Consider the following 21,618-nt stretch of genomic DNA (forward strand, 5'->3'; position numbering starts at 1 on the left):
ATATATATATATATATATATATATATATATATGGTCGTTTTGCAACGAAGAGTAAGCTAGCGTTAGGGGCGCAATGATGAATGGCCGTATAGCCAGTAACATAGTCAGTTAATAAACAACTTCAAAGCATTCTGGCGCTTCCAACACAATCCGTCCGCTTCGCAATGTCGGCTTCGCGTTCTAAACGCAGCTCCATGTATGACAGCAACTCATGCCACTAAAACCGCTCACCATCGTCAGTATGCATCCCGGCCCATTACTAGGTAACTGTTGCCTAGTGCGCTTCACTGGCATCCGGAGATAGGCAGATCTGACAAAGCATGGCGAGGTCAAACTTCCTAACCCGAAACTACCGTCCTTCCATGTTTGTGAGACACCTGCCTGGGTTCGAACAACAGGTTCATCAGGTCATTAGCTGTGTCTACGCTCATTGTTGGACAGATTTGAAAACCACATCAAAGATGCTATAGTAAGATAATGCAGAGTTAGCCTCTATGGTCTACGCGATAGTATCGCAGAAATTTCCGTGTCGTTGGTGGTACTAATCTACTTTTGCAGATGACAAGCACCAAGCGACATGTCTTAACGACGGCTAGGCCAGACGCCCTTATCGGACAATCCCCAACATAAAGGTAGTCACGGACAGCGTCAAACATCTCTGTATCAAATTCCAACTTGTGGTTAGCATCCATTTGTCACAGTTCGAATTTTTCGAAAACGGTTTCAGGCGAAGCTCATGAAGTTACAACTGTCCCTCTGGAATTCCAACGAGATTCCACAAAAACCTCGGTGGTTCTGTACCCCCTTTGGATGGACAGATCTGCAGCAAAATTAAATCTTTCTGCGCAGTTAATAGTGCATTAGTACGCCCCGTTTCTGATTGTTTGATGTGTGTTCTGGCTACTGGGTTAAAGTCAAGTCTGATTTTCTTTGTTTCGACCGGTTGGCGATAAGGAAAAAACATGCGAAACTATGAGTCATCAGTTTTTTTCGATTAAATAACATCATGACACACATCTGTCATTCGAGACAACGTCCACCAGCCAGGACTATATGACGTCAAAAAAGATCCAATGCACGCTGATATTCTGATGATGTTCCCCTCTCAGCCTGATATCTTCACTCACAAGAACCAGGTCGTAAAGAGGATTAATAACAACCGTCAACCATCACAAGAACTACAATTTCAACCAAAATCCCGCCTTGAAATTGTTTGAAAGACGTACGATTGGTTGAAAGGTTTGGGTACAAAACCCAGCATAACAGCGCTAGGTTTGGTGATCTCTGGGTTGATTTTAAAACTTCTGCTTAGGCCATTTTTTAAGTCCAGTTCGTACGTGCGTGAATTTTCAACATGGGCAAGACATCAACTGTGCAGCACACCCCTACTGAAATTCACCGGCGTAGACGCAGTTGATTCTCTTAAACATATTCGTTTGGCAACATCTGCGCTCAACAGATATGACTCGGTCACAGTCCAGAAGTTTTTGTGTGTTGACCAATCCAAGGGGTCGTGCAATGCTCACTGGGACAAACAGCATAGGTGTGCTTAACCCGCCAGACGCTGTTGAATTTTGTCCTGCTTTATGGGCGTACAACAGTGCTTGAGGTCCTCGATACATCTGTTCATCGTGCACCTGGTTTGGCTCCCACAGCTAGAAACTATGCCTCGGACAAATGAGTCAAGGCAAACAAGAAAAAAACGGACTGATGGGAAATTTCCCCAAACTTCGGAGTAGGTGGACTTGTCTCAATTTGCAAGACCCCTCATGAAGCTCAGCTGAATAGAAATAAGGCAGAAATAAATGGAGACAGTAACATTGGACAGACAAGGCACGGTGATTTGACTGACAAAATTAAGGAAGTTTCTCAGCTGTAGCTAACTGTAGTAGACTGGATCGATTCGTAATGTGTGGGTGGTAGCGTGCCGTCATTAGCTTCTTGATGCCCAGCTGCTACAGGTAACTCCTAAACTCTTCGCTGTGAAACCAGAGCTCCACTGATCGTCATCGCCGGTTGATTTGTTACGGCTGTTACCTCGACCCACCCCGACAGTTGTTCTGTCATTACTACGATATATTGATTTCCATTGGCTGTTACCAGAAAGGGATTCATGACGTCGACAGAACCTCACTTACCGATCTCCGATACAGGGATAAGTTCCATGGGGCGAGTTGCCCTGAAATATCCCCTTTCATCCGTTGACATCGCTTACAGGACACCACATAATCGATTACCTCATTTCTCATCCCTGGCCAGTGAAGCCTCTTTCGAAGTAGGTCGTACATATTGATGCGCCCTGTGTGTATGGTTGAGTACTCCTACTCAGCGTTAATCAGGACACGACTGGCATATCTGGTGACTCCATTCCTCTGCTTTAGAAGTGCGCTGATACTAACGGCCGTTTTGATGTTAAAAATCTGACCCTAGAAAGTCTGAGGGCTAGTTGCTGGTCCAACATCCGCGCTTTGACACGTTCGAAAGCCTCGTGTGCTTCCCTTGTCCATTCGAATTTCCAATTTTGCCCAAGCAACTATTCGCGCGAGCAGCAATCGTGTTGAAATCCTTGGAAAACCGGTCGTAGTATGCCGCTCCTCCAAGAAACTGCCGTAGGGACCGTTTTTAATAAAGAACAGCACATTCTTCGATCTCCGTGTGCGAACTATCTTGGCTTCATTTATCCGCAGCCCAGCCTCCCGGATACGCTTCAAGACGGTCTTCAAGAGAGCTGCGTGATCTGGTTCCGCATTGCTGTGTATAACGATGTTGTCTCCGTATACGGCAACATTCTGTAGTCCTTTCGTTAAACAAACCATCAAGCGTCGGAATGTGAATGGTTAATCCCATAAACCGAATGGCATCCCTATAAGTTGAAACTGGGTGTCCCCAACCTTGAACGACGTTTCCTCTCGGTCCTCCGCCTTGCCAGTATCCGGAACGCAAGTCGAACACTGAAATATCGGGAATGCTGAAGGGAATCGAAAATCTCCGCAACCGAACGGACAGCTTCAACCCGATTAACGGCCAGTTCATTCAACCGCCGGAAATCCACGCGAAAGCGGTATTTTCCGTTTGCCTTTCTTATAAGCACAACCGGGAAGTTGTATGCACTATTGGCGTCTTTGATTATGCCGTTTCTCAACATCTTAATTTGTTTATCGATCTCTTCCCGTAGGTAGAGCAACAGCGGACGGGGGCCGTAAGCTCGAAAGCATTCTGATGAGAGGGGAATTTTGTGTTCAGAAGCCAAACGGATATTCATCGCCCATGAACAGTTCGGAATATTCCTCGACCATGGACTGTACTGATGGCAAGTCACAAGATGGAAGCTTTCGAACATGCAGCTCGCTCATGGCAGTGCTTGGATAACCTTCAAGCTTGATTGAGACATATCTTGTCACCAGTTTTCCCTGCTTTAGTTCAACCACGGAATTTGTGCTCCTGAGAAAATCTGCCCCCAATTTTGTCAGCTCTATTTCTGAGCTGATTAGGAACGTGTGCTGCACGGACTTATTGCCTAGGCATATTGAGTGCATTGACAATCCGACAATTTTTAGTCGATACCCACCCACCAGTCTCACGGCTAGCGAGCACGGTCTGCATTCAGCTTGGCTCTCTCTTTGTCTCAGTGATATTCCTGCTCCTGTATCAAACAAGCACAGCTCTCTCTTTCCATCTATATAGATAACGACCTGCATCGTAGCCTGTGTCAATGCACTAATCGCAACCGACCCGGGAATTTAGAAGTTCTATTTACACGTGGTCGGTTACGACGACATTGATTCTCTTGGTGACCAGGCATGCCACACTTATAAAATGGCCTCGTTCGAGTGTGCCTCCGCGATTCCGTCTTGATGGCTGCAAGCTGTTCGGCTGGTTGGTCCAATCTGTTCTTCAGTTCGTCCACTGGTGAATCAGCCCTTTTCACCTGTGACTGCAACGTGGCCAGTGGCCCCTCGGCCATTTCACTTGTCAGACGCACCTTATCGTGCACACTCAACTGACCAGTTGCTCTCACCAACTGCAACTGACCACCAAACGCCGCTGCATACCTCCTACCAGCTGGCTAGATGGTAACTACTGGTGTGACACTCCGTCCTATTCAGGCAAGCCACGATCCAACAACTACTGAAACGTGGTGAGGAATACCGTTGGGTATCATCCTGGCCGCCTTGAATCAACTCACAACCTCATGTAAGACGGTCGCTGTGTCGAACTCCGCTAAAACAACTTCCTTCACGGTGGCCAAGTCAATCTTTCGATGGTCCTTATGACCATCCACAGCTTCATTCGTCCGGCCTCTGAGAAAGGTCTTCAGTGCCGACAACTTACCTCGGTCTGTCCAGCCGCCTCCGCAACATCCTCGGAATCCTGCAAAAAGGTCCACATCTCCGGAAAGTTGTGGCCACGAGTTTTTCGTCTATATCCTGGTCACGGCATCATATAAAAGGATGAAGGGTCCTAGCTGGAGGATATCTACTGGCGAACATGAACTAAGTAATTACAAGTCATCAGACAGGAAAGCAAACACCTCATATGCACATAGTCTCTAAGAACTGAACACCTTCACGCGTTCTCTTCAAATTTCCTGGGTATACACTGACAACCACACGATAGTAAACGAACGCTGTAAAGCGGTCCCGCAGCTGTCGCAATGTACTTCATCTTCCAACAGATACCGTGCGGAGGTTGGCCACCAACCGTAGACTACTTGCGTGTTTCATCAGTAGCATCCATCGTTATCTGGACAGTTTGCTTAGCCTGAAGAAACGCATCTAGCAAATGGATTTCTCCCAACTGATGGATGTTAGTATCCTGGTAGTTAACTGAACATAGGGCCGTTCTTTTTGTGCACTCAGCTCCAATATACACTCTTGGAGTGGTTTATATGTTGGAGAAGATATTGCAGGTCATGTCGTAGGAACGGAGCAGTCTTACGAAGCTTTGGTGTTACTTCTCTTGGCTTTCTCCAATGCGATAGCTTCAGATAAACACTGTTTTCTAATCGTTGTGGCATATACTTTTGGTGTATGCATCACAGTCGATAAACCCCAGTAAATATGTTAGCATGTGCTAGGAGTGGGTGATCTTTTAGCTGATATTTCCTGAAATGTTTCGGTGTTAGACGCTTTTAGAAGTATGCTGATAGTTCGAACATGGAAACCGTACAATTTTCGCCCCTAAGCCTGCTTGTGGCGTATTCAAATAGGACTGCTGACTTTCACGAGTTAGTGCTGAACCTACCTATTGATACGGTTACAATCTTTCGAAGGTTTTGAAAAGATTTCTTCCTGTGCACTGACTGAAACCTTAGACTAAATGTTTCTGTTATGAACAACCGACGCCATACCTAAGCCCATCACGACTCGTCAGCTTGGCTGTTTACTTTGTGCTTCAGTTCGATATCGTAACACATTTGGAAGTTTAACCATCAACAACTTAGTGTGGTGCCAGTATTCTGGGTTACATGGACATCTCCAGTTTTGTTGACTCCGCTGTTGGTCATCCATGAATACTCTCAGTATTCAACGACCCATAGAAGCACCAGACGTGTGTCCGCTCTAACTGAGGTCACGATACTGATTCAGAAATATCCAGCAACAGCTGCGGTTTTACTAGTATATTCCTAATTTCTCAGACAGAATTTGAGCACTCCACTCAAGTAGCACATCACTATGTACCCCAAAGTATCCCATTGATCGGGATAGAATATAACCCTAAAATGACTTGGAACGTTTTTTTTGCTCGGCAGTGTCATGGTTGTGGAATCGGCGAAGCTCATATGCAACTGTAAAGACCAGCGGGATCAGGAAATATGAGTGTAATTCAAATCATTGATACTGTGTAGAAAGGGTGCTAGTTACAGCATTTTTTTCAGCATGGGATTACTCGTAAAACTTTGGTGATGTCAAGAGGCTTGCTCATTCTACTTTCAATACGTTTTTATTTCCTAGAAACGTCCCAGAAGTGAAACAAAAGATCTTTTGCAGACGGACATCTACCCATGAGAACAGGATTGGGTTTGGTGAAATACATTCATTTGGTTTTGCGAGAGACTTATTTGGAACCCAGCTGAATCTTTCGTTTGAGATGTTCCGCAAAGCTAAATTTGTTTGTAAATGAGTGTATTTCGCTAACTTTGTGCAATTTGGTTTCAAGTAGAACATAAGGTTGACGAGAACTCGGGGACTGCGCCTACCTGATGAGCCCCAAGAAGGGGTTCGAAGAATTTTAAGCAACCATATGAGTTATGAAGTACGGGTAGGCCTGAACTTGCGTTTTCCAAGGAACGCCACTTGAGCTGAGAACGGAGGCCAGTAGTGGAATACTTTCTGATTTCAAGTTTTCCATTTTATCTCTCTTCTGTGCTTTCATCAGCAATGTTAGAATTTTAGTCCCATAAACACTGATGAGATCTTGTCAGTTCGTGTGACACACTTCTTGAGTATGCTCACAGCACGTCAAATAAGGACATATCCCGAATTAATCAGTTGAATAGTGGTTAGCTGTTGTGGGGGGGGGGTGGCAATTGTCATTTTTATGAAATACGATCAAAATCCACGTTCAGTCGTTCCCATCATGACTATTTAAGCCGATCTCGCCAACCCATCACCGGCTGTCACGTGGGGATTCGAGTAATATTCCCCAACTGCGCAAGGTAGTCAGAGATCACACGGTCCTGTGGAAAACAGCTTAAAAGAGCTAACAAAAAGATCAAGTGTCCGCTTCGACTATACCCAATGGTTCATTCACGATAAGGGCAAACCGCTCTACTATTGCCGAGTTCTCTGGATCCAGCCACATATTCACTCAAAGCGGATCGACTTACGGATGACGGTTTTGACTGGAGATAAGACACCTATCAACGGTAAACAAGTACATGTAACAGCCTGTTGAAAAAGAAGTTTGAAGTACATCCTTCTATCCTGCTTTGAAGATTCCAAGAAAATATCAGATAATTTTGAAAAGAGGCGCTTCACAACTTCATTATCTCGCAAATTATTAAGGGACCATCCGATGTTTACCGACCACTCGCTGTAATATATAACCCATCTGTAGTAATTTAACTTTGCATTAGTCTTGAGAGTGATCCAATGGATAAAAATCAAGATAGACTTACGAACCAACAGCGCACTGAAGATGTCTCCTCGAGAGGTGACGAAACGTTTGCAAATCAATTACCAAGCTCGGAAAACAGATCAACAGCCACCTGATCAACTACCAGACTTAGGAACTGTTATCAGCCAGAGGTTTGCCAACTCGTCTAGCTTATAAAGCATACTTTTGGACATGTGAATATGAGTGAAATTAATAAAAGCGCTATACATATCGCTCAAACACAAACTGTAGGTGATAATCTTCGGACGACGCGAGACATCGTTTAAGGCGACTCGGTAGGTGTACATTTCGTTTGGTCTGCAGAATACCGGTGAAAATAGTAAAAACGTTTTCATTCGAGTGGTCTGAATGACAGAAAATATGATCAACGTCTGGTACACAAACACTTCACTGGCGTTAGGGTCGTCCTCTTAAGAGGATTAACTGCTTTGTTATGAGCAAACTGACTAAATTTCTCAAAGGACATCATAAACGAGGTATTCAGTGGAATCCCTCATCGACACCAATATAAGTTGCAGCTATGTTTGCTTGACCAAACACTTGAGATTTGGTGTTGAATTAGAACCTAAATTTGTGGAAATTTTGGGACCAAACCTGTCCAAGAACCTCAGAAAGAGGGAAATTGGCAGTGGGCTTTCAGCAACCTTATGCGTACAGCGTTCTGTCAAAAAAGCTCTTTTTTACTCGAGGTCATTCCTTGGATTGTGAATTTGTCATAATATAGCCATATAGTTTATCATGGTTTTTACTGAGTTGTGTAATGCGCGGAAGACAGCTGCTGGGCACCAGCGGCTTACACATAGATTTGCAACAAAGTGCACTGAAGTTATTTTCTTACGTCAAACGAGGTGAGCCGTTCCATACTCGGAATCTCAGATGTACAGCCCGTGAATTTCCCAAGCACGTGGTAGGGCAGACAAAGTCGGGGAATTCCGCTCGATTCTGAGGTCGTCTTCGGTGGTTAGAGAAACTGAACCGTTGGGCAGGTGTTGAAGTTCGCAGGATGTAGTGACAGTGTGAACCCGTAACCCTATACAAAAAGAACCACGACTTTTGAACAGTTGTACAAGGAAGATTCACAGCTCTATTCATCTTTATTTCTTACATAAGTTCAAAGACCGGCAGAAAGTGGAACATAACGAGCGTATAAACGTGAAAAACGGGTTCCACGTTCCTCGGCCCGGCGGATGAAAAAAACCTCATAGATTACTTCATTTGGGTAGTTCACTGAAGACGTCATACAGATCTCTCATGCCAGCGATCTTGCAGTTGTTAAGTGCAGACCTTGGAGTGTACTATAGAGTGACCACCATCTAGTCTAGTAGGTTGTCCCAACATAAGCTATTTTGCCACTTCGCGTCATGGAATTTCCTAAAACACCCGACCAACACGTTCAGCTCAGTTAAACGCATAGGTTTACGGACCATGTGCCAGGGGGTACTTTGGTTCTAGCTGTTATTGTTTGGGTCATCGAAATGTAGGAAAGTAGGGGATATATAGCCGAGCATTTGAGTCGCTGGTGTAGTCAATTATTTGTATTGAATATTACTGTGAGGGAGCAGGAAACTGGGCAGCTACGCACGCCCAGCGATAGCTTTGATGCGCCTGTGACTGTTTGAGTGGGCAGTGTCTGTGAGCATCACAACTATTGATGAGCTGAGTCACAGGATCCCCCTTCGGGGACCTCAGCTGGTTTACCAGTTGATGCTTTCATACTTCTTTGCCAGGTCATCAACCGTACAGCCCCACGTCCCTTTCACTGAGTATAATAGTACTAAGCAGCGTGAACTATGGACGTAACTCACTCATTGGAGAGGGAAGTTACTTTTACCTAAAAAGATCTGGCCTACCTCAATACTACTAACCCGATGTTCCCACCGGACCCAGCCATTTCTTCTTTGGTCGAACACTGACAGTTTTCGTACGTCCTATGTTCGTAGAGGCCATGTTTCTGATCTATAAAGTATGGTTCACAATGTCGCCGTTTATACTCGGCCCTTAACGCTGGGACCATAGGTGATGGAGATCAGCAAACCCAACCTGGCCTTTCCGATTCGAGAAGGAATCTCATCCCCAGCTAGTCCAACAAAACTTGTGCAACTTCCTAGATAAACAAATATATCTGCCACGTCTACTGACTGGCCTGGAATCTTTGGTCCCACCCGGCCATGTAGCAACAATTTACACTCATAGGTGTGAAGTACACATGTAGCAGAGTCCTTCTGGTTATTTAAAATGAATTGAATCTTTGAAGGGTCTACATGATGAAACCTGTGAGCGAGCACTCCGAGAGCATTTCTGCCCCCCCAGGTTTCAGAGGCAAGTAGGAGAGTTTGAAGTGGCGCGGCACTAAAAAAATTGAAGAGGAATGGCGAAAAAGGAAGGCCATGTAATGCACCAATTTACGTGGTGACCAGCTTACCATATACCCGTATAGGGTAATGGGAGTTTGAATACACTGCCTTCATGAGGAATGAGAATATAGGAGGGGGACCGTATGGCCGCTGGGTACTACCATAATACCGGCGATCGACAGAGTCAGGAGCAGCTTACAGATCTATCAAAATGGCCAGCGCGCAACTTCTGAATGGGTGTTGTTGTTTGAAAACATGTCTCTAAGTAACGATGTGACATTTCGGTCGAAGTATAGTTCAGCTTGATCCTCACGAGCCTGTCACTTTTGACAACCGATTCAACTGTCCATATTGATTCCAGGGAGCACTCTAGACTTCGTGGCTCCTGGGCTGATTTAATGATGGTTCTTTCACCCTTTTTGAAGACTGACATCCAACCGATATTTAGTTTTGCCTCAAGTCTTCTGCGACTCACTGCGCCATTTGTAATTCTTCATGCTCTTGCTTATCCAGCGTCTGAGATATCTGCGTGCAACACTATCGACGCCAGTTCCTGTTATAGCTTTTCTGGTATATTTTTACTAATATTGGCAAAATTCAGTTTTCATCAGGTCGAGGTGGACGGTTTGATCGAGTATCCCAATTCAGACCTTTCTATTTTATCTTCCATCCGACTGCCATCGGCGCGACTATGCGCCTTCCAGCCAAATAATCTCAATAGGGTTGAGCTAATGACACTCGCCGGAATTGCTGAAAGAAGATGCTCTGCCTCGGTGCGCATTATACTGACAGGAAGTTCGCACAGTGGTAAATTTGTGTTTCAGGTTAACCAGATACGTGGAATTGTATTGCGAAAGAACTGACTTGTTGTTTGTCTGAACAAAGCAACCCGTGGCTGGATAGAAGATCGCATGTGTCACAATCGCATTCACAGATTCATCGTCCCTTGAAAATATCAACTAAAAAAGGGAAAAGCGTCACTTTTGCGAAACGGTAGACCATGAAAAGTCCGCGACAAATTTGGGCGCACCCATCGGGGTATCCGAAATGCTTTTAATCTCTCTACCTCTACACGAAACGAAAATGACATAAATGTTCAAGTAAAAAAGCTTTCTGAGATCCAACGAAGAGTACACGGCAAACAGCCGGTGAAGATGTAAGCTCTTGACCTAACGGTTATTGAATTTCATGCCAGGAATAATGATTAGGGTAAATCTATCGAACTACTGACGAGTAGTTTGTTGATCAGGTAAATCGTTAGCCAATCGAAACAAGGATCACATGAGATGAAATCTATTAATTTCAATAAATGTTTGGAGTTCATATAATGTAATTTCATCAAGTACTGGGTTATAAAAAGTCGTTGCTGCTGTTACTGCATTAGTGGCGGAACGTAACATTTTCGGAACGAGTTTTTCCTCAAGTTGAATATACTTTTCAACAAATACACCCATTTGCATATCGATTTGATTTTCACGGCTGACGCAAACGAATCTCTCGTTTGTGATATTCTCCAACTGAATGTGCTGCACAAAGGCCGCCTCATGTTTTAGCTGGTACGATATTCAAGATATCACAGTAAACTTTTATAAAGAAAAACTACTCACTAGGTTCCTGAAAAGGCTTCGACAGCCCATGACCGGTTTTGTTCTTCTTGGGGCTCATCAGGTAGGCGCGGTTCAAAGTTTCCGTCAACCTAATGTTTTACTTAAACCTTACTTGGTCAGATATTGACAGGTGCACTCGTTTGCATTCGAGTTCAAGCAGAACACAAGTTGACGAAATTTCAGAGACTGAGCCCACCTGATGAGCCTCAAGAAGGGCGAAACCGGTCGTGGGAGGTCGAAGAGTTTTCAGCAACCTTGTGAGTGGTTTACTTTAACGAATATACTACTACCGGCTCGGCCCGTGCAAGAGCTCACCTTGCACTAAGTTGAATTCAGTCTGTGAAATACATTTAGTTGCAGATTAATTCAGTTATGACGAGAGACTCAACTGGATCCAGCTGAATCTGGTTTATGATATACTTCCGTATTGTTTCCTCTGCATTGTTTAATGTGCCACAATGTGTCTGAAAACTCGGAACATTCCTCGATCGTTGATACTACTTCTACTCCGATAACATTGTTTGCGTAAACTCTTTCATTAGCTCAGCAACCACTAATTACCTGCCACACAATAGCCTGGAAACCTAATTATCCTAGGCAAAGCGGTAAAGCTATTCGCCTATTTTATTGCCTCGTATATAGTGCTCTGCCTTGAGAGCAAGCGGATAAACAATCACTTTATATGTCAATCACCCTGGAGTTTGATAAGCACACGAGGTTTGCTGAGATGTGACGTTAAAATGCCTCTGTGTAGTGGCGTCCCAGAAAACGACAAACTGAGCAGGAATCATAACGTGTAGGAACGTGTATTTGGAATATTCTTGTCAGATTAACTGAGTTTCATGAGGTCGAAGAAGTTAGCGAACAAAGCTTGTTTCGTGTCATTGTTCATCTTGGCTAATACGTCACAAATTTATCTGGTAGCAGAAATCACGTGCGAAAGGTTAAGATCGGGGCTGCATACACTTTGGAGAAATAGAAATCAAAGGAAGGAGGGGTTGGATGAGGGATAGGTCAATGTGCCACGGAATCGGGCAGACTTGTAGGACCGGATGTTTCGTAGGCCAGTTCAAGTTCAGAGGTCGCACAAGTTTCTTTTTGACGCAAAGTTGCGGATCCAGCAGTCGGATTCCAATCGCCTATGCGATCGATAGTGGTTTTGATCGTACCAGTCGTGATCGGTTCAGAGGTACCCGGCATATGACAATGAATGCTTGCTCCTTGTCTATGACGTGACTGGTTTCGGCCAAATGCGATGCAATCCAGCCGGTTTCTTCCCACTACCACTCAGAGATACGGGATTGTGTTCTCACATTCTGTCCGACAAATGCCTTGTCGTACGACCAACGTATGATGCTCGGCATGAGTACACACAAAAGCTAGTGGTAAAACGTGGCAATTCGTCCTTCAAGCAGAATTTGATAGTGGGGCTGGGGTTGAAGCTCAAACATAGATTAGCGGTCGAGTATGTCGTATCAACGAGTTTCTATGCCTTTTGGTGATTAGTTCAGCAACCGAGTCACCTTTGAATGGAAGCCTCATGTATACGGGCTTCTTCCTAACAGAACATTGTGTAGGTTTGGGCTAAGCGGCTTCCTTAGTCTCAAGTACGAACATTTCAGTATATCCGTTCTGCAGGAATGTGCGTCCCAAGAACTTTAGTTCCTCTTCTAAGCAGTCGGGCGAGCATATCTTCATTGCTCTCTCGGTCAGGCTTCTAATTAGGGTGCGTTTTTGTTGTAACGGAACGAAGCTATCAAATTGAATATACTGACCTTTCCACGTTTGCTTTCTGCGGATCTAGAGTTCTATAGTCCCATCAGTCTTCTTTTTAACATTGACATCGGGGTAACTTAACTGTCCGTCCTGTTCTGATTCGATAGTAGCCTTGATATTAGTATGGACTGAATTGAAACTGCTTAGTATGTCTGTTGTGCTGATGGTTTCGTCGGCAAGTACGAAAATGTCGTTGATGTCAGGTGACATTGGAGCGGACTTGATGCGGGGTTGCTCTGACAGAACTAAAAAGGAACAAATGTCTATTCTCAAACCTGAAGGCTCGCAGCAGTGTGCAATTCAGGGAAGATATATGCAGTAAATTTGACTTGTCCACAGTTATCTGCTGAAAACTAGTTCTTTTCGTGTGAAGTTTGCAGGTTTCCTGGAGTAAATGGACCAGAGGAGTAACATTTAAATATTTTTCTTTTGAGTGAAGTAATAATTATATGATCGCCGAAATTTTCTGAGAATTCTCGTCCATTTTGCTGTCAAACAACTCTGCTGATCTTTGAATCGCAACCCGGCCCAGAAAGCTGAAGTCTTTGGGAAAACTTGAATCAATACGGGGGAATATTTGAATGGTAAACTTGCAGTTTCGATCCTTTCTTGTACACAATAAGGTAACAAAAAACGTTCAGCTGTTGCACTCTTTCGGTGCCTAGCTGCCATGCCACCCGAAGGAAACACGAGGGCTGGGATACTGCCAGGTCGCCCAAGCTTAGACAGGGGAAGTTGAGAGGCAGAGGTCAGGTTCGACCCACGGTCCTTCAGGTCCGTAAATTTGTGCTCTGACCACTTGAGTCATTTCGCCCCATGACGGTAAGATGCGCTGTGATTCAGTTCAACACCCAGCTGTTAGCCTAAAATGCTCAACAGCCTGGAGTGCTGGTTTCGGATTTTGTATCAAAAGACTGAGTGTTCTTAGCGAGATTAACGGATTCACAACTTAAATTGGTGGCAAAGAGAGCCTCAGATAAATCCCTGATCCTAAGCATACTCTCTAAATGATTGTACTACACAATGACCGCTTATTTTTTCATCTGAGGTGATATTGAGATATTGCAAGATCTTTTACGGACAGAGTGCAATACCCACAAGGTTTTTGAAAACTGTGCGACAAGTGATCGCCACTTGGGCCCTTCTTAAAATTTCATTACCTACACAGAGTTAACCGGAATCGGCCAAAATCTTGTTGCATTTGAATCCACGTGGAACGTAGAATGCATTCGCTTGCAGATCACACTGGTATTAACAAAACCAGTGTGAAATACGTACAACTGAATGTTCAGAACTTGTGAGGAGCTCCTTGAAAGGCCAAACCAGTGATGTGCTATCGAATAGTTTTCAGCCACTTCTGTCTCGGGGCTTCTCTGTGTCAGTTTTGTAATCAGTTGTTTCCAAGCTATAATATTTCTGAAGTCTTGAGGAAAAAAGGAGCTTATCCTCGGATGTTAACACAAAAATGCGAATGTTACAAACTAAGCCATGTCACAGGGAACACGGAGCTGCGAAGACCAGTACGGAAAAAAAAACAGACAAGTAGGTTTTGACGTTGCAAAACGTCTAATGACCACAATGGTTGTTAGGCGAAATTCTACACGGATCCCCCTTTATCGCTCGCAGTCAGGTGCTGCTACGGCAGAGAAGCCTATCCCACGCAAGATTGGCCAAAATTTCGGGACACTTGCGGGTTCGACATCAAGCCGAGATCTGATTCGTTGAGAGTCTGGACCCAACAGCCAATCATGACCCAGTAGGGGCCAGTTGCCAATGTCGCATCCAGAACGCGTCTGAATTTCCAGAAAGTTATTGCCGCTTTTGCTACATATATGAAGCGCTGTACACGTGTTCCTGAATTCGTTTTGGGCGTGAATATACCTTGCGCACCTTTAGGGGTCGTTTTGACGTTAATGCTAGCTTGGGAGGCTCAGTCCGAGAACTTGGCTGAGAAAAAATACCGTTACTACGATGATGTTAGTAATTCGGCAGAACAAGATGGCATTTTTGGCAATACCGGTTGCAGATATTCACAAACAAAAAACGGAGAGCTGTTAGGTTACTTTATCTTACTCTGGAAAACAGACGTAGATATGATAAAAGTACTGCGGTTAAACTGCCGTTCATGGAAAGTTAGTTGTTCCTTCATCACGTAGGAGCCATCATTGGCTTTGAGCAATACAATATTGTCCTTGAACGTGGGTATCTCCTGAAGGGTGTCCTCAGCGATCATGGCTGAGGTATAGTTCATCGTGAAGGATTAACCGTATTCCGAAACAAAATATTAAAGATTAATATTTACTTTTGGGGTTCAAAAGCACAATGGTTACTGCGCCAATTTACTGAACGGAAGTTCCGTGCTTCGAACCTGACCTCTGCCTCTCGGTTTCCCCTGTCTAGGCTTGGGAAACCTGGCAATATTCCAGCCATCGTGCTTATTTTGAGTGGCATGGCAGCTAGGCACAGAGAGGATGTTACAGCTGAACGGTACTGTTGAATCTACCAGGAACTACAGGGGCCAAACTCCCACAAAATCGATTTTATGCATGAAAACCACCACCGCAGTGAAAAGCTTCTGCATCTGGGAGAACAGTGTAAGAAAAAATATCAGCCAAGGCTTCACGTGGTGTTTGAGTAGAAGAAAGTGCTTGGAAGATTTCAAATCTTTTCAAATTCGCCAAAATTATTGTTGTTAATTGTCTTGGAAAATTGCGCTAAGCTGAAATATCCGATATCTCCGTTGCTTTCCGGGGTACAGGCTTGAAGACATCACATGTCTATCCATGGGTCATCCAGTAGCGAAGCTGATGGGCAGCATGCTTGAATGACGGCAACGTTAGTAACCACAATGCATGCTCAAAGAATTTAAAGTATACACGATAAGTCAGATGTCAAGTATAGTGTGGCTTGTAAAGAAGTGACAGTAAATACCCTTAATAGACAACCAAACCTAATAAGTAATTTTTAAGTGCTGTGATCAACCATTACAAAAGCAACACCAAAGCCGTTGCAAATGTTTCTGTCGTTGAGCGGGGGGATGATTTTGCGTACAAGGCACATTTTTAGCCACTTGCACGGCACTCGGTTTTACAAACTGTTATGTTTCGATCACGCAGCGAGAAAACGGTAATATGAGCGGGCTGTGACGATATTTTATCCTCCGCTGTGCTACCTGATCACGACTCCTAGTACGGGGGATAGCAAGAAGACAAAACCTTGAACACAGCTATGATGCTCCGAACAGCGGGCAGTTTACAGAAAATTGACACTGAATATATACATCCTTGATTTGACCTTGAAAAATGTCGAAAGTTCGTTAGCACACAAAAATACAGAGTTTTTGAGGTTTTATTTCACTCTATTCGAAATTCAACCACGAACCTCCGAAATTCAGATACCGACAAACTAAAGTGCTAACTAGCGCATCTATTAACTCGTCTCAGTGTCACGTTATTGGCGAGTGACCAGTTGGACATCCATCCTCTGCTAGATCAGCTTCAGCGGAACAGATCTTGAGGCTACACCTATCAGGATTCGTCCGGTTTTATAAAGACCGCTGAATCTGTATACGGTGACGTACTCCAAAGGAATGAACTGTCACTTAATCAAACGATTAGGTGAGGCATGAGGCCATATCAAAAGCATATTATGGGAACAGTCTAGCACTAACCAAGTGCTGTAAAGCCAGAGAATTTGGTGCATAATTCTTTTTATCTGGTAATCTACGTATTCGAGACAGACAGAGTTGTTCTCATTGGGGATTTGCAAGGCTAGTTAGAAGATTTCATTTGCGAATTAGCTGTCAAGAGACCGCGTCATTCAGTTGTGGTGCAGTTGCTGTTCGTACTCTGCAACGTCGTGCATTTGATTCAATTGCGTAACTTCTCCGAGGTTTCGAACCAGTGAATACATTACAGACCACCTTATAATAAGCCGTTCCCATGGAGAAATCTCTTTCCCGTTTCCATTGTTCCGGGGGACGAACAAAAAGCGTTGAGGGATTGACGGATGTGAAATAAAATTCATTTCATCCGGAGGTTTGCATTTTGTTGATGAAAGTATTCACTTTGTTTAATTACAATGTTTCTGTTGCCCGTCGCTATTTGTCTCTGAACTGTCTACTGGCTTTGGTTGCGATACCTGATTAGATGGAATGTGCATACCTTATGTAGCATTGTCTTACCCCAGGATATAAATGTGAGCAACTAAAAGAATTTTGTGGCATGGCGAGATCGGAGAAAAAGTGCAATTTGCACCCATCAAAGCAGGACAAGTGCTGGCCAGTTATGCGGCTGACCAAGCTTTATTTATCAGGAATTCAAATGAGGGAAGTTGAAATGTAAGGATTCGCTGCCATAAAGATTTAGTTTTTCTTGTTTCAAATGATCATCTTTAAGTTTACTACTCACTGTGCTATTTTTGTTACTGAATAAGCTGCAAAAACCATCAGATGAATGAAAACTTGAATTATTCAAGAGGGTACTTAGACTCACGGAGAAACACTGGTTCCTACCAGATTCATTCATCCAAAGATTGAATACTATATCGCTTATGGAGTTTAGCCGAGTTCTTAAGTGCAGGATGGGGTAAGCTCTCAAAAGTAATCCCATCCGTGCTTATTCGTCATAAGCTGATCTCGTGAAAGTAACGTACTTATGCTAGGCGGGTTCGGTTAGCATAATTGTATATCCTCCAGTGAACACGTGTTCGAATAAATGTCCTCACTTCCCACTTTAATATGTGATTTTTAAATTTTACCTTCTGTGTTAACATGCAGTGATGAGTGCTGAACGACTGTATTGCGTTCAGCTAAATAGTAGGCATTTTCTGCAATTTCCAAAATCCGGTTCAAGTATTTGAGCCTCGAAATTTACAAAGCCCCTTGTGATATTGTAGTAACGGTATTTTACTCTCAGCTTATTTCTCGGTCTGAGCCTGCCAAGCTAGAGTTCACGTCAAAACAACCACCAAAGGTTCACAAGGTCTATTAATACCCAAAACGAAGTCAGGAGCAGTTGTACAGAGCTTCGTATGTAAAGCATAGGCGGTTATAACTTTCTGGAATTTCTGATGCGTTCCGGATGCGCCACTGGCACCCGGCATTCTTCAATACTGGGTCATGATTGGCTGTTGGGTCCAGATTCTCCACCAATCAGATCTCGTCTTGATGCCGGACCGGCAAGCGTCCCGAATTCTTGGCCAGTCTCGTGCGGGCTAGGCTCATCGGCCGTAGCAGCGCCTGAAGACATGCGATATAGCAGGATCCGTGTAGATACCTGCCTAACAGATATCCAATGCATGCGGAAATGCAAATCTACAGTCTATTAACGGATTTTTCATTTTAGGGGTTTTCAGAGTGGAAAAAGCTGGTCTGAGAAATGAAGTCGTAAGTTAGATTACTGTCTGGCTGTGACTGGAAAAAGTAAGCAACCGAGTTTTTGAGAAATACACTAATTTGGAAATCAATTTGGTTTTTACGAGAGACCTAAGTGAATCTCTCATTTATGATATTCTACAACTGAATGTGCTGCACACAGGCCGCCTCATTATTCAGTTGGCACGATATTCGAGATATCGCAGTATATTTTCATAAAGGAAACTACTCACAAGGTTGCTGAAAACTCTTCGACAGCCCACCTTTTCCGGTTTCGCCCTTCTTGTGGGCTGTCGAAGGGTTTCCAGCAACCTTGTGAATAGTTTCCTTTAAGTAACCGAGTGTTTGTTTGACCAGCTGATGGTCACGTGCGTTAGGTTTGGTTATCGAAATTGCCCACATTATGTACTTTCGAGGAAGTCGGAGAAAGAAAATGACGTCCTAGAATTCCGAGGAACTTTGAAGTGGATGTTTTTGCAGACCAACCATTCACAATGATCCGTACTCATGGGTCTTCTATTGTTCCGTTACCTCTTGGGTTTAATCATTATGCTTTCGGCATAGTTACACCTAAAAGGGAAAGGACTGGTTCTAACGTTCGAGAACCACAGACAATGAAATTGGGGCGCCACGAGGGTTGGCACTGACTTGTGAAACAAATCGGCAATCTACACTTGTGTGATGCGTGTGATTACCGATTGGCTCCCAGCTAGCCTGACCGGAATCTCCTGACAGTCCACCGTTGCAAACATTTACGCTAACCGTCCACTGCTAACCCTTACTAAAACTAATCTGTCAATGGGAAACAACCTTGAACTTTCTATATAACTTTGGGCAGAAATATTCGCTGTCAAGTACAACTTGCGACGCGCGACAGATTACTAGTCATGGTCCAACGGAGGAGCACTGATTCAAGCAGTTCCGCGAAAACCAAAATAAAGTACAGCTTCTTTGTCTGTTTCCAGTTGTACGGCTACAGGACACTGGTGGTCTAGCACGTAAATTATAGACTATTTTGTCCAATTTATAGCTGCGAAGCATGATCGGTCATTTTAGAGGGCTTTCCGGACAGGTATTCCGCACCAAACAGTTGTTTTGCTCTAGAAGTGATCACTCAGAGACGATACCCTCATTGCCAAATGTTCCTGTTTAAAGTAGAGTTTTTACAGGTACCGAAAGGTACCTGGTATGATATTATTTGAGCTGGAACATGCATCGAGAACTTTCGGGGTTTCACACGATTACTGGAGTTCATGCCACTTTAGGACATTCTATTCGCAGTTCATTGCTACAGACAAACAGACAAAGAAAGTGCAAATAGAATAAAAACCATTCAGCATAGAAGCGGCCGCTAGCGGATGATTCATTGATTCAAGCCACCCACTTGATCCACTGGGAATAAAAATTCACACCCAAACCAGTAAAACATAAACCGGCGTAGTCTGCAATAAAAACCATCCCTTGAGAGCAAAAGAACGGCCAGCGACCGACCAAGTGTCTTCTCAACCATAGAAAGGCACCTTGACAAAACCACTGATTTGGAACCGGGGGACTATAATAAACGTGGTGAACCAAAAGAATACAAATAGTCAGAGTGATGTCTGTGAGAACAAGACAACGAAAAAACTCAGCTGCCGTGCTCATCATTGTCGCTCGTCTGCATTCTACAGACAAGATGACTAGGAAATTACGCGGACCATGGGTTTTATTTGTTACTCAGAAGATACCCGCTGAGCGTAGAGTATAAACTCGTCACAATGCGAGAATATTTGACCACACGTCCAGCAAGAGAAAACTACAAATATCTGGTTACCTTCGAGTAGAATTTAAACAACGGATTCCCTAGGACAAGGTAAACAGTTCCATAAGTGTTCCAAGTTTTGCCGCAATTTTCAAGGGTTCATATTCTTCGAGTTGCTTCTTCTAACAACCCGAAGATAGGCCAGTAGGAATGCACACCTGGATGATCAAGAATCCACCAAGATTGACTTTGGTGAGTGTACTCTTTCTTAACCGATGCACGCGCAGAAACATCACACGTTTAGCCAAGAGCGCACTTCTACTCACAATGCACTGATGACGTCATCTCGACGAGTGTTGAAACGTTTGCAACAAAATCACTCACATTAGCGGGCAAGTCAAAGGCAAAAGCAAGAATAAGATTTGTTCAAACTGATTGTGCAGCTCTGGAATTCGTTGGGGAGCTGAAATGATCGGACTGCGCACTGCGCGTAACTTGTCTCGTGTAAGTGTTTCATAATTTTTCCCAAACTACGGGTTTCTTTCACCCTTAAGTGTGGTATCTGAACAAACCTCAATGAAGACCTCCCCGTCGCGTGACATCCGCGTATCCCCAATGTTTTCCGCGATACTATCATTCATTCAAAAAGTCTAACCACTAGAAATTACACGATAAACTAATGCTCATAATATTATGTCACAAAACACGGATAACTATACTACGTAAACACAAAAGTTTGAGTTCAGTGCAACACCTACAACGAATGCTTTTTTTTATTTGCTCCGAAAAGAGCTGTGCGAACGTGTGACAGATTTTTATAATCAGATAGGAGACAATAATTTTCCAAGACGTCACGCAACGTGGACACTAGACAACCGCAGACATGTTGATTTATATAATTACGTAAATTTTGCTAAAACAGGACCTCGGGTTTTGGATAACCGGTGTAATCTACAGAACTTCGTCTAAACACCATACAAAAGTAATCCAGTTTTGTTTACGGCATATGGAAATCAAAAGGATGATTTTTCCCGTTCATCCAATAACCAAATTGAAACAGTAGGGGCTTTTTTCACCGCCAGCTGAGATGTAATAATGAGTATAAAATTCGCCACTCTCACAGACCAAATCTAATCAAATCGACAAGCATACACGAGTTTTTGTGCCGAACTGCTCGACGGGGTTCGACTTCAATCAAGAAATATGGACAGAAATCGGGCGTTTTCAGGATTAAGTCTACATAAATCAATAGGAAAATCAACAGTAGTTTATACGACACTTACAACATAAGCTCACAGGTAAATTGATGAAATTCTGGACAGATTTTATTCTATACAGCATTTAGGAATCTTGCGGAAGCAGGAATTCAAACATCTTGTTGCAACTGTGTAATTGTTTTTGTAGTTTAGTTTCTGAAGCCAAGACAAGGCCGTCCGTGTTTGTCAATAAACGCGAACGCGCAGGTATGAGCAAGTGAAGTCATTGCAGTGTGAGCGAAGCAACTCAGGAAGTCAGCATTTTGAAATTTTGGCAACCAAATGTGGTTCCGGGCTACTTGGATGTGTTTCAGTCAAGAAAAGATGGTAACATTTTCAACCTCAAGTGCTTTTGGCGTACTGAAATTGACATTTGAAAAAGGTAACTGGA

General features: G+C 43.7%; 1 protein-coding gene across 1 annotated transcript in view; it reads right to left on the reverse strand.

The window, feature by feature from the left end:
* Positions 1-2,208, reverse strand: part of T265_10071 (hypothetical protein) — a gene marked incomplete at both ends in the record, with an annotated part of 12,234 nt that extends 10,026 nt beyond the window's left edge. Inside the window, one exon of the mRNA XM_009176337.1 lies at positions 2,139-2,208. Coding sequence (XP_009174601.1) covers positions 2,139-2,208 — 70 coding nt within the window. The remainder of the gene's footprint in view (positions 1-2,138) is intronic.
* Positions 2,209-21,618: the final 19,410 nt, after the last annotated feature.

Source organism: Opisthorchis viverrini (assembly GCF_000715545.1).
Source record: "Opisthorchis viverrini unplaced genomic scaffold opera_v5_327, whole genome shotgun sequence".
Lineage (NCBI taxonomy): Eukaryota > Metazoa > Platyhelminthes > Trematoda > Opisthorchiida > Opisthorchiidae > Opisthorchis > Opisthorchis viverrini.